The following is a 13453-nucleotide window of genomic DNA, read 5'->3' on the forward strand; positions in this document are numbered from 1 at the left end:
TTGACATTTCATGGTATATATTTGTATTTAGATTATGGTACAGATATACGATTTACATGTTCATTATATACCGCTGCACATGGAAAGACCTACATAGTTACTGATTATACTATCCATGTAAGTGTAGTCCTATACTTCAGTGGCTGTTTTATAATGGTAGGCTAATCGTGTAATTGGACTAAATAAATATTTTTGTACTTGAAATAATATTTGACGTATATTTATTAAATGGGTTATAATAATCGCCTTTTCATAAATGACCACTGTTGCACATTACTGCATCCAGATAGGATTGCTAATACCAGTATATTTTTTCCATGCATGTTATATACGGTGGCTTCCGCGAACATTACAACCTGAAGGAGGAAATACATGTACAAAGATAAAAAGTAGCAGCCGACCGGAGTTTGTACTCAGAATTTGAAGATGTGGGTTAATTTAGAAACAAGTTGATTTACTTTGTTAATTTGTTCTAGTAATTTGATGTATTATGATGAATGTGTATGTTTTCATTTATTTTTTAAAAGTTTCATCACAGATTTATCATGAAAAAAGGTTTGACAGAATCAGAACTGGCGTTAGTTATAGCTCAGAGTTATCTCCCTTGCACTGGGCGTTAGTCAGGATTGCTCCTATTTGAGGTAGCAGACCACAGTTATTTGTGAATCTTCAGCTGAGATTTATGTATACCAGCCCAGGGCATCCTAAATGCCTACCAGTGGTTTAAAAATAAAGAAAGATACTGATATTTTTAGTCTCAAGGAAATTACAAAAAGGGTCATAATTATAAAGAGGACTTCATTTAAATTCATTTTAAATACTTTTAGTTAAATGTTTGTGTTACTTTCATCATAATGATAAATGATGATAATGTGTCCAAACTGCATTATTTGGGGTGCATTTTTGACAATGTTCACACCCATACAAACTACACCCAAGCGGGAGTTGGCAGATATCACTTATATTTATGGAAACTTCGCTCATCAAACCATACAAAAACTGTCATTTGAATAAAGGTTTGGCTATTAACCTTTAGACTACTGGATTAATTTTTAACAAAAACCACGTTGAGTGGGTACAAGTTTATAATTTTTACTCACATATATTCACTTAAATATTTTATAAATACATGAAATAAAGTTCATATATGAATCGGTAAGTATTATTTTCGTGTCTTTTTTTTTGTAATTTTTATTATTTTTGATCGGCTAATGGTGATTAAAATTAGGCAAAAAACTGAAAAAGTTCCGTTTACTTACGGGCATTTGTGGCCATCTGTCCAGTATTTATGTCCATTATTCCTGATAACAGTGGTTTTCTGACCAGAATTTTTTTTTAAACCCGAACTACGATTCATATTGCAATATTTGGTAATTTTCGTTGTTGGTAAATCGATCAAATTTATTATCAAATTAGCTGTCACAATCAGATATCGATCCCAGAAAATTACCGCGACATGCCGCCATTGTTGTTAAGCGAAAATACTTGCCGAAATTTCAAGGTATTTTCAATTGAAAAAATCAAAACAAAAGCCACTATTTTGAAAAAAAATCTTTTTTCTTTAATTATATTTCCGTTTCCGGTGAGTGTCGTGTGCAAAATGGCGGGAAATATGAATTGGGGAATGCACTGTATACAGTGCACAGTATATCGACTGATGTGACGTCGGGCGAGATATCTCGCCTGCAGTACTTAGAAGGTTAAATATTTGAAAATTACCCAAAATTATCACGCCCCACTTTTTTTACTAGGAAAACTCAGTGTATGAGTAACAAGCCCCATTACAGCTAAACCGTTTGCATTACTGGTGATTGGTTTGTCATTTTTTAAAATAACTCCTTGTCTATCACTAAGCTTAAGAATTTACTTCCTATTTAAAAATTAATAAAATTAGCCTTCAAACATGGATCTGTGTGAAACCAAAAAGCAAACTCTTTGCACGCTGGGGTACACAGGGAGCTAACAGTATACTGCTACCTGAACTGTTTTTAATCTTTAGACTACTGGATTAATTTGTGACAAAATTCACTTTGAGTTGGTTACAAGTTTATAATTTTTACTCAAATACTGTAGAACATGAAAGTTTTGCGAACAACAAAGTATTGCAAAAACTGCGAACAACTAATCATCGCAGTACTTTATACACGCAATAATATAGCGACTTTACTAACAAATAGAACAACCAAATTTGTTCAACTACATAGATTTATTGCATATCACACTATCATTCAATGAACAAAACAAAACAGGAATCATTGTCAATCACCATGTGTAATTAGCAAACACTAATGTTTATTTTCCGAGTAAAATTCACACCACTGCAAGCAGACCTGATGATCGCCAGCCACGCATAACGGTTTCTTTATCTTTTGATAACTTGTCAATGCATGCCACAATCCACCGGGCGTGAAACGGTTTGATCAAACTGATTCTTAAGTCAACAGGCTTGTTGGTGTGTTTTTTTATGTTCTTGGCCACAATGTCAGCATACCACTCAGTAAATTTTTCCTTGATTGCTAATTTAAACTCTGCATTCACTGATAAATCCATGGGCTGCAGCTCACCGGTGCAGCCAGCCAGGACAAATCACACTTCAAAGGACCGTTTTCGTAGCAGGTCTAAAAATGATTGACATCTATGGGCTGCAAATACATCGAAGATTGCCAATGTTTATTGTCTTGGAGTACCAGCTAAGGTCGCAATACTTTTCGTGTAAGCTACATCTGATGTCGCAATACTTTCTACATGCAGTTTGGGCTACTGTTGGCATATCACAATACATTAATGGCGCAATACATAATGGATCTATAGTATTCACTTAAATGTTTTATAAATACATAAAATAAAGAGCATATTTGAATCAGTAATTGTTATTTTTGTGGGTTTTTATAATGTTTATGATATTTTAGATCAGTTAATGTTGATTAATATTAGGCAAAAAAAAGAGTCATGTTTACTTACAAGTATTTGTGGTCAGCTATCCAGTATTTATGTCCATTATTGTAACTGATTTTCTGACTAGAATTGTTTGGTTTTTTTTAAGCAAACTGATTCATATTCCAATATTTTGGTGATTTTCATTGTTGATAAAACGATCAAATTTATAATCAAATTAGCTGCCACAATCAACTATCGATCCCTGATCGCGATGTGCCGCCATTGCGAAAATACTTGCCGAAAACCACTTTTTAACTCAATTTAAAAGAAAAAATACAGATAGCCTAACTTATAAAAAAAAGTTGATCAAGTTGGGACTCTTTTTTTAAAACAAGGCCTGTTAAATATAGTTGCAGGAAGTATGCTACATTTTTTCTTTAGCAAATGTAGGGTTTCTGCCAGAGGGTAAAATCGGTATGGCGCCATACCCAAATGTTGTAGCAGATTTTATTTTTATAAGCTGACCTTTTGACAGAATTAATGACTCTTATCATTACTGTATGATTTTCTTAACCCTAATCCTAAACCTAACCCATATTCTTTCTCCCATACTCCCTGACAAATCTTAAGCTCTCAGCCAGTCAAATCACATTAAAGTACAACCGTTTAGTTTTGTCACTTCCGTGTCTTTTCATTTGCTTCTAAACATGTCAAAATGTCCACATTTCATGTGTCCATAAACCCTATTATTGTCCAGATGTGGTCAATAATTTTTTTGTGACATAATACCATCAGTAAATTGTCTACATTCATGCTTTCTTACCTTCACTGGAAATGTGTATGCACTTATATTTCCAAAAAAATATTTTTAAACTGACAAGCTTTGTTTGACATGAAATCTTACGACGTAACATCTTCCCACACACACAATTTGAGTCGCTATGACAAATCGCATTCGACAAGTTTGTGCAATAAATTGCATAATGAGAACGCCACTATAGCGCCATACCCATAAATTTATTTCTGGCAGAAACACTGAGAAGGGATCTTTTATATGCACTTTCCCACAAACAGGAAAGTACATACCATGGCCTTTGATACATCAATCAGTTGTGAGGTACTTGTTTACGTGGGACCGGCCTCGGTGGCGTCGTGGCAGGCCATCGGTCTACAGGCTGGTAGGTACTGGGTTCGGATCCCAGTCGAGGCATGGGATTTTTAATCGAGATACCGACTCCAAACCCTGAGTGAGTGCTCCGCAAGGCTCAATGGGTAGGTGTAAACCACTTGCACCGACCAGTGATCCATAACTGGTTCAACAAAGGCCATGGTTTGTGCTATCCTGCCTGTGGGAAGCGCAAATAAAAGATCCCTTGCTGCCTGTCGTAAAAAGAGTAGCCTATGTGGCGACAGCGGGTTTCCTCTAAAAACAGTGTCAGAATGACCATATGTTTGACGTCCAATAGCCGATGATAAGATAAAAAATCAATGTGCTCTAGCGGCGTCGTTAAATAAAACAAACTTTTTTTTTTTTGTTCACGTGGGAAATTTGTACTTTAAATTACAAAACTCTGCGTTTAGTAGATCAGCCTGCCATCTAATTTTCTGAAAACACATCTACTTTAAAAATCATTGTTTCAGCTACATGTAGTTACTAATTAGTAATTCATCATATACAATTGATTATAATCAATTTGCACCAACATATCAACTTTAAATTATAGAATTCATTACATTTATATGAATGCAGAAGGATTTGACATATTAGAACCATGCATCTATTGTCATGAAAACTACAAATCACTAATTTTTGCCTTTAAATTTAATATCTATTTGGTATCGTGTTGTTTTTGTGTTATTTTATATAGGTATCAAAACAAACACTAACTCCCACATATTTATAGCAGTTCCATCGTCTAAACTGTAAACAATCACAGTGAACATTTTCTTCAACAATTTTTATAATCGATCACATCACATCAATAGATGCCACTGGACTTAAAGCTGGTAGATATTGGGTTCACATCTCGGTACCCGCTCCCACCCAGAACAAGTTTAATGACTCAATGGGTAGGTGTAAGGCTACTACACTGACTTCTCTCTCTCACTAATTACTAATCCATTGTCCTCGACAGTTCAGATAGCTGAAGTGTGTGCCCAGGACAGCTTGCTTGAATTTTAATTGGATATAAGCATGAAAATTAGTATAAACAATAACATCAGTAGAACACAAGTTTTCAGCATTCTATTATAATCAATAATTGAAATCGCCACTAATTACTACCTGCATTTGTAGAAGAAATAATAAATATGGCTCAGTTAGATGCTATTAAATATGTTACCTTTGTTTACCTGTGAATTTTGTAGACTTCATGGACAATTATCATAAGCAGACAATTATAACAAATGTGTAATATTTATATTTTTAGATCTTTTGCCTGTGACTATGGCTACTGCCGAAGAAGAAAAATTTTACATTGAATTATGTAAAAAGCCTATTCGGTTTGAACCTATTAGCAAAGCCAACAACATATTCTTTGATGATGCCAATAAACAGGTAAGAATTTGGACCTTTTTTTATCACTAACTTTTAATGTGAATTTTATTGTTATAGATATGCTGCAATTTGAAGCAAAATACTCAGTTGGAAATGGAATACAGCAAGAAAACCAGTATGTTCATATAAATGGGGCCCTAAATTTTGTGCATACAAAAAATAGGTTATGCAAAATTGCACAAAACATTCTCACAATATTCAGAGGCCTGTGGCTTGCAATAACTGAAAAAAAGAGAGCATCTGGTTTTTGATTAGCAACAGTTCCTGATCAATTAGTAACTACTATTTAACATTTTAGGACTGTAGCAATAGCCGAAAATTGATTAGTTCTTCACAATGTGTTACTGAACAAAATGTTCCCTGAAAAAGTGTACATTTCAAAAAAATCCTTTTCATTTGTAAATGGCTTTAGTAGGCAACATGCAATGATTTTTAGTGACTGCTGCTGTCATCACTTCCTACTTTTCATTGTTTCATTATGCACATCATTATATTCATTAGCATTTAGCTATCTACTTTTCTGAAACAACCTACTTTGAAAGATAATCAATACTTGTAATTTACCATTCTGTCTATAGGTATTTGCTGTTCGATCCGGTGGAGCAATGGGTGTTACTGTTAAAGGTCCAGATGAAAAGACTTCGATTTCTTTCAGGTACTTTAATATACAAATACTATTAATAATAATATAATAGTGCTATAAATAAATTTTAAAATTTAGTTCTGATAAACATTCACTGACAGATGAAATTACAAAAAAATAATAATTATATATATATATATATATATATATATATATATATATATATATATATATATATATATATATATATATATATATATATATATATACATACCTACACCAATTTGCACCTTATTTGAAGACATTTTTTGTAACTGCTTGACATTTACTTAATATTATTTTACAGAATGGAAGATAGAGGTGATGTTATATCAGTGAAGTTTTCACCAGACAAAAGAATATTGGCCATTCAGCGATCTAGCAAATCTGTGGTAAGTGCAAGAGAGAGTTAAATATTGTGACATGGTTGAGATGCAAGACAGACACAAATCTGCTATTAGATGATAAGGATAGCTTTTTAATTTCTTTTTAACAATGGCTTGTCAGTGATGTAAATTTAAGCTCTCTTGAAAATATGGTGGAGTATTTATTTATTTTTTATCTTTATCTGTAACCAAATTATATTATATTTTATTCTTTTTCATGAAGGGTGAGCAGTAAAATCCAGCCTACACTTCACAGTATTAGCAGTTTGTTGATAAAATTGTACCACTATATATTTTGTTTCAGAAGCAGTTTAATAAGATGCTTGTGTTTTAAATTTGTTTTTGTGACATTAGCATAATCATGGTAAATAAATAAGCAGAACTTAATAAATGTTGCTTAGTTTCTTATTTAATTCTTTTGTTATACTTATAGATGACAAATTTGTGGGGTTTCTTTTTCTTTCTTTTACTTTCATTGTAAGTAAATGTATATATAGGAAACGTATACATGCTTAGAAAACTCACACATGTTATCTCGAAAGTTCGTTGCAGCAGTAAACATGGAAATATTGAGTTTGTTATGTATGGGTTTGTTGGTGTTTATTTGTGTAATCTATGCAACATATATCTTTATGGATTATGTGTAATGTTAGTTTATAAACTTGTATTATTCTCTTGGAACTTGTTACACATGTACTTATATTTCAGGTTTTGTTTGTTGTTTTTTTTGTTTTTTTTAATATATTTATTGCCCCAGATATTTATATTGATAATGTCAGGGTTGGGGCCCTGAAATCATTATCTTACAATAGATACATAAATATAAAGTGCATTCAATAAAATTACTAGTTAATTGAAACAGTCAAATTTGGAGCACAAAATTAATGAGAGAATAAATATATAATAAAAGAAAAATTAAATAAATAGACAAAGAGAAAAGAAGAAAAGAAAAATCCATATTTCCAAATATAGAAAACAAACGTTATTGGCTTTTAGGTTACAAAAAAACACACACAAAAAAACACCAACAGTATGTGTCTTATTGGAGTTATTTTGAACTATTAAGGCTAGTTTAATTTTCTAGACATCTTTGCCAAGGTGCCCAATTTTCATCAAACTCTTTTTTGAACAGTTTTTATAGAGTACATGTATGTATTTCTCTATTTGTATTTTATTTGTAATTACATTTTTAATTCCAATTATATGAAGTATATTCTTTTGAAGTTTTGTTCAATATTTTACATTGACAATAAGCCAATTCACAAATTTACGATTTGTATGTATGCTGCCGAATAGAACCATACTTTTATCAAGCTGAATATATTCGTCTTTTTTTTGTAGCCATTGTTCTATAGTTTTCCAAAGTTCACTGACTTTAGGGCAAGTGTTGCAATGTTTCTGGTTGCTGATTACAAAAGTTACAAGTACTGGAAGCAATACTTTTTTTTTTCAGGAATTTATTAACTTTAAAAGTGACATGACACCTGATGCTGTTGAATACTCCCAAACATGTAAGGTATGTTTACAGTGAAGACGTTTTACAGCTTGCAAAACTTTGCCATAAAATAATTGTAAAAATTATCTTGTAGATCATACAAAAAAAATCCTGTTCAAAATTGTGAAAAGGATGGGAAATGCTTTTAAAAAGTAGTGGACTGTGGTTGATAGCAGTGTGTCTGAACCCTGTAGAAGAAAGCTGGTATTAAGTATATGCAGCCTGTTAATATTTGTTTTGGAAATTTCATGCATGTGGAACATTAAGTCCTTAAATTATTACATGTTTTGTGGAAAATATAGCAACTCTTGCATGGGATGTCTAGGTATAGTAAGACCATTAATTTAAAATTAAATACATTATCTTATAAGCTTTTGGGTTTGAAAGGATTTAACCTTATCAAAAGATGATGTAGCCATTTTGAAATGGTCTCGGATATACCTGAATTACTATGTAGCTATATAGCTGTTTACATTTCCAGTCATAAGTATCTGTTAGCTGGATATATGGATCATTAAAATTTAAAATGGAGGATCCCTACTCTGAATATATGTTTGTAATTGTGAGTGTATTTTTCTGTGGTCTTTAATAAGAACACAATTTTTCAATTTTACCACAGGGTAAATCCACTGAAATGATTGGTTTCATATGGACAGCTGTGAATGAAGTTGCTTTCATCACGAATCATGGACTAGAGCAGTATCAGGTATTGTATTCTTTATTTAAATAAAATTTACCAAATTTGTTTTGTGAATAAACCAGGGGACAATATTTCAAAATCTGAGGTAACCGGAAGTCGGTTCACGTGGTTTTTACCTAGGTAACCAATTGTTCGGTTACGTGAATTATATTTGCGTAACCTGTGGATTACCTGATTGGTTACCTCAAAGTTACGTTGAAATTATATTTAAATACATAATTTTTAGCTCAAACATAAAGTTAAAACAAAATACAAAAGAAAACGTTTTATAGAACAGTTTCTTTAATGCTTGCAAATCGAAAGAAGTAACTTGTAGATGTTTCTTTTGTTTTCGTACGATTGTAGCGTTGTAGATTTATTATTATTATTCACCATTTGCCATCGGGATCGCAAAAAGTAATTTTTAGTTGCCCGAATCTAAAAACCACTGTCCTCGGACATCGGGCCACCGTATTTTATAACCTCTGTGTAGCTTGCGGAAGTTAACGCTATTGTAAAATGACTAAATATCAGCCCAGTACTGAAACAAAATAGATACATTTGGAGGAAAAATGCCCATTCCCTGGTGTATGATTAGACTAATAATTTTCTTTTATAAATAACAAATAAAGGCTACCATTTGTCACTGATATGTAAAATTTAGTATACAGCAGACTGAAAAAAAAAAAAAAAAAACCCACCAAAAACCCAAGCAACAAATGTCCAGTTCCTCTGAACTATAAAACAGGCTACTCATTGGTGCATGATTAGATTAATAAACATAAATCTTATAATAACATAAAAAGAAAGACCACAAGTTGACACCGATATTTTGCGGTGGTGATGCTACTTTCACTTTATCGCTGGTACTTCTATACTACAGTGTTTGTTATTTAAAGCTCATTATGCGATGTTAGTATTTTTCAGCTTTGTGACATTTTTGCATTTTTGTTTACGTTAAAACTGTTTTCAACCTTTCTAAAATTATAGGCAATCCAATATTATGTCTACATATATTCCTTTAGAGATAGAATAGCAGCAGATAATTTAGGCGCCTTAGCGATCCGTGCACATTTCTTTACAACTTTTGGCTCGACTCTATACTGAGTCTTTGGTCACAAGTTACAACCGTTACAATATACCGTTGGCTACTGGTTTGCTGCACATCAAGTATCTAAAAATCAGTCTAAAACATTTGTCGGAATACTAGTAGTATGTCTGCATGAATAAACTTACTGTAATCGTGAAGTCTGCAAGTTTTAATTTCTGAACGTCTACAGGTCGCGATGTAACCAATTTGCGGTTCGCGTAAATTTAATTTTGCGTAACCGACACGCGAACAGAACGGCAGTTCGCGTGAAATATTGTGCCCTGTAAACTTTAAAATACATTTATTAGGGAAATATGTGAGTGAAAAAATATTTAATATTTATAATTTTGATTTATGATGTATCTGTCTCGTTTGAAATTATTATGGCGATTAATAAAATGTTGACAGTGTAGATGATGACAGTGAAGGTTGCAGTAGCTATAAAACATCACAGCCTGCTACTTACTAAGGAACATCCTGGTTTCTAATGAACGTCTTGTTTGTTTTTGAACAGGTCTTTCCTGAAAAACACAGCTTGAAAAGCCAGAAGATGATCAGTCTTCAGATTAACTGGTTTGTGTGGCTGGTGAGTTCTAGCTTTTATTTCACCTATAGATAGTCTCTCTTGTTCACCTTCTTAAATTCATATTGGAGGTAACTACTATTTTTACACTCTTGGATTAGGGGATCTCTTGAGCAAAAAGAGCAAATCTAGCAACTGGGCTCATTTATCTCGTTTATATTTCAGTCAGAAAGTTACATCCTACTGCTTTCGTCAGGAACCTTGGGCAATGCACTGCATCCATTTCAGTTTCGGGTATGTCTTACTCTGTATAAGTATATATAAACAAATATTCTGTTCATTTTATTGATCATGAACTTTTGTTATTATTCCAGTTATTTGTTCCCTTACTGGTCCAAATGAGAGGATTATAGGTTTTGTCTCTGTCTGTCGAAATGTTCCACATATAATTTTCCAAAGTGGGGTATTTTTTTTTTTCAATGCCTTAGCCCTTGAACATTTGTTGGGATCAGTAGGGGAGATGTATTGCTTTAGCAGGACTATCAGAATGCTTGTTTATTTTTATTCCAGAATCTTAAGACCAGTGTCTAATACAGTTTGAAATGTATGAATTTAATTCTGGGTTTTTTTTAAAATGTGTAAATCATTAATTAATACTTTAGTTAAAATCTGTGTAAAATGTAATGATGCCAATTTAGTTTTTGCTACTTTTTTGGTACTGAATTTCATAAACTGTAAACTTAATGTTTTACCTATTTAGCAGAATTTCTTGAACCGCTTACCAAAGTTTGAAGTAGATCTTCCTGTGATACCCAAACCTCCAAAACTCAGTCTGTTAGAACGAGATGTCATCATAGCAAATATGTAAGTTTTTCTTTTACAGTAGTATCATGTTTGACAAGTAAGAATGGTTTAAGCATAAACTCATGATTGAAACGCATTAAAAAGAAGTGAACAAAGAGATTCTTAACATATTGTCCAACACCAAAAAAGTATGTAAATACTATGTGTTTGTGAGTCTAAGCCATACTTAACAGGGTTTTTGCCAGAGGGTACGGTGGGTAAAATTACATACCCTAAAATCTTGGAATTTAATGTATATATTTTTTATAATTTTTAGATAGATGATAGTAAGAGAACTAGACCCATATTCACAAAAAGGTGTAAAGTTACGTCTATGACTAGCACTTACATCTGCCGTAGATTTACGTTTACTTGCAAGAAGCACCTTATTCTCAAACATGATCATAAACATAACTTAGTTGGAAGTAAATATACGATTGTAACCCTCTCACCGGATAATTTTTTTTAAAAGCATTAGAAATGATGGCTTCCGGGTAAATAACAAATGTGCAAAACGCAATTTGATTTTACGTCTGCTAATAATAACATCGTGAACGGCAAACCACAGTATTGGTGAGGATCCGCATTTTGGTATGAACTTTAAGACATTCTTAAAAAGGTAAAGATAACTCAGGAGAAATGTGGCCAGGTCTAAAACATCTGTTCGATCCTCCCAAAAATATGTTCAATCCGTGGGTGTTCGCCATCGTGAACTGCTTCAATTATTAGAAATGCTGCCATTTTCCGCAAGTAATAGTAAATAACAGAGATCGTGGTTGATTTATTATATGTACATGACTACATTCAGCATTAATTGTAACTGGAGGCACTCTTATATTTACGTCCAACTTAACATGTAACTTACATTTACAGTCTGGCGCCAAAGTAAAAACGCTGTGTGACATATGGCGACAAGGTGCCAAGTGAGCTATGACAATAAACAAGTCGGGGTCTTGACGTCTGTTGTGTGATTTCGTTTTTGAAATCGGATTAGGTCCAGAATATTACGGCGACTTCGACTTCTTACTACTGCTAATAACTTGTCGACTTGAGCTGAATTTCCATTAAAAAAATGCTCATTTTGCTGGCAAGATTAGGGCCTGCTTTTATTATCGTAGTATCATGAACTGACAGCTTGAATAATAGCTTGCGCTTTATGCATATACAGATTTAAAATACATAAACAGAAAGAATAGTAGGTTAACAACTTATGTATGGCCTTTTCCTTCTTTCTTTTCCAGCTATGGTTACCTGTATATTGTTGTTTTGAGACATCAACCAAATGCAACGGTTGGGGCTGAAATTGTTCTCTATCAACTGCAGAAGTAAGTATCTTGTAATTGTTTCATGTTAATTGTATGTATACATTATGTAGTAAAAATTACCAGTTTGTGCTTCTGCAATTTCTGTAGTTTATTATCCTGTGAAATTTTTTAATTTATGTATTTGATTTTTTTAAAGACAACTTGCTTACTCTAAAGTATTTTGCAAACTGATCTTCAAGTATTTTGGTCATGTTTTTCTCTGTTTGGTTAGGGGTTTTGGGTGTGTGTTTTTTTCTTCTTTAATTTACAAAATTTACAAGTCATGTAATCTATTGCAGAGACAGTCCTGCCAAAAAGACGGACATTCTTCAGCTGGACATGAGTGGCCGATTTGCCATCAATATTGTCGATAACCTTGTCATGGTGCACCACCAAGCCTCAAAGGTTAGTGTAGCAGGCATATCATCTTCCTGAATCACTATCATGAGTCCTGACATTTCCAGTCTGGCCACATGGTATGTGGGTAATTTGAGACCAGCCTATGAGTTTAAACCATAGTGCTTGTTAGAAGGAGTAACTTATATGGTGACAGTAGGGTTTCATATTAGGTTTTCAGGTGTTCTCTTGTTGACTCAATTTGCCCATGCCTAAACTTTTCAAGTTTGTACTATTATGATTATCTGCTATGCAGGTTTGTGTTTTAATGTGTGCCATGTATGCTGTATTTGATGTATCAGTACCAAACACGTTTTCAGTTTAGTTATTCAAAACTGATAGTCTTTTATGTCAGTAAAGAAAGTAGAAATAGTATTTATATAATTTAATATATATTATTAATGATCTTTTATAATTCATTCTTTTCTCTGTGCAGACATCCCTGATATTCGATGTCAAAATGAGTGGAGACATGGAAGCCGTTGTGAAGATTCACCACTCTGTGTTACCTCCCCTGCCTATCAATCCATTCAAACTGCTGCTGCCATGTAAGACTTGGAATTATCATTAAATACTCAGTTATTTTGTTATATAGTCCTTTGATTAGCTTTTTAATACTTGCCCAATTTGTTTGCCTTTGCCATTATATTATTGTATGGGTGATTGGCTTTTGTCTTGCCT

General features: G+C 33.0%; 1 protein-coding gene across 6 annotated transcripts in view; it reads left to right on the plus strand.

The window, feature by feature from the left end:
- Positions 1-364: 364 nt before the first annotated feature.
- Positions 365-13453, plus strand: part of LOC121375669 (regulator of MON1-CCZ1 complex-like) — a 28967-nt gene continuing 15878 nt past the window's right edge. For 5 of the 6 annotated variants that reach the window (XR_005958337.1, XM_041503235.1, XM_041503238.1 and 2 more), the window contains exons 1-12: positions 365-428; positions 5307-5434; positions 6013-6089; positions 6364-6448; positions 7896-7958; positions 8557-8643; positions 10221-10292; positions 10455-10523; positions 10990-11093; positions 12314-12397; positions 12676-12781; positions 13209-13320. Coding sequence is in view for 5 of the 6 variants with exons in the window: in XM_041503235.1 (XP_041359169.1) it covers positions 5324-5434; positions 6013-6089; positions 6364-6448; positions 7896-7958; positions 8557-8643; positions 10221-10292; positions 10455-10523; positions 10990-11093; positions 12314-12397; positions 12676-12781; positions 13209-13320 (970 nt within the window). In the remaining variant the exon portion in view is untranslated. The remainder of the gene's footprint in view (positions 429-5306; positions 5435-6012; positions 6090-6363; positions 6449-7895; positions 7959-8556; positions 8644-10220; positions 10293-10454; positions 10524-10989; positions 11094-12313; positions 12398-12675; positions 12782-13208; positions 13321-13453) is intronic. The other variant, XM_041503236.1, reaches the window with a different exon arrangement.

This window comes from Gigantopelta aegis, chromosome 6 (assembly GCF_016097555.1).
Source record: "Gigantopelta aegis isolate Gae_Host chromosome 6, Gae_host_genome, whole genome shotgun sequence".
NCBI lineage: Eukaryota > Metazoa > Mollusca > Gastropoda > Neomphalida > Peltospiridae > Gigantopelta > Gigantopelta aegis.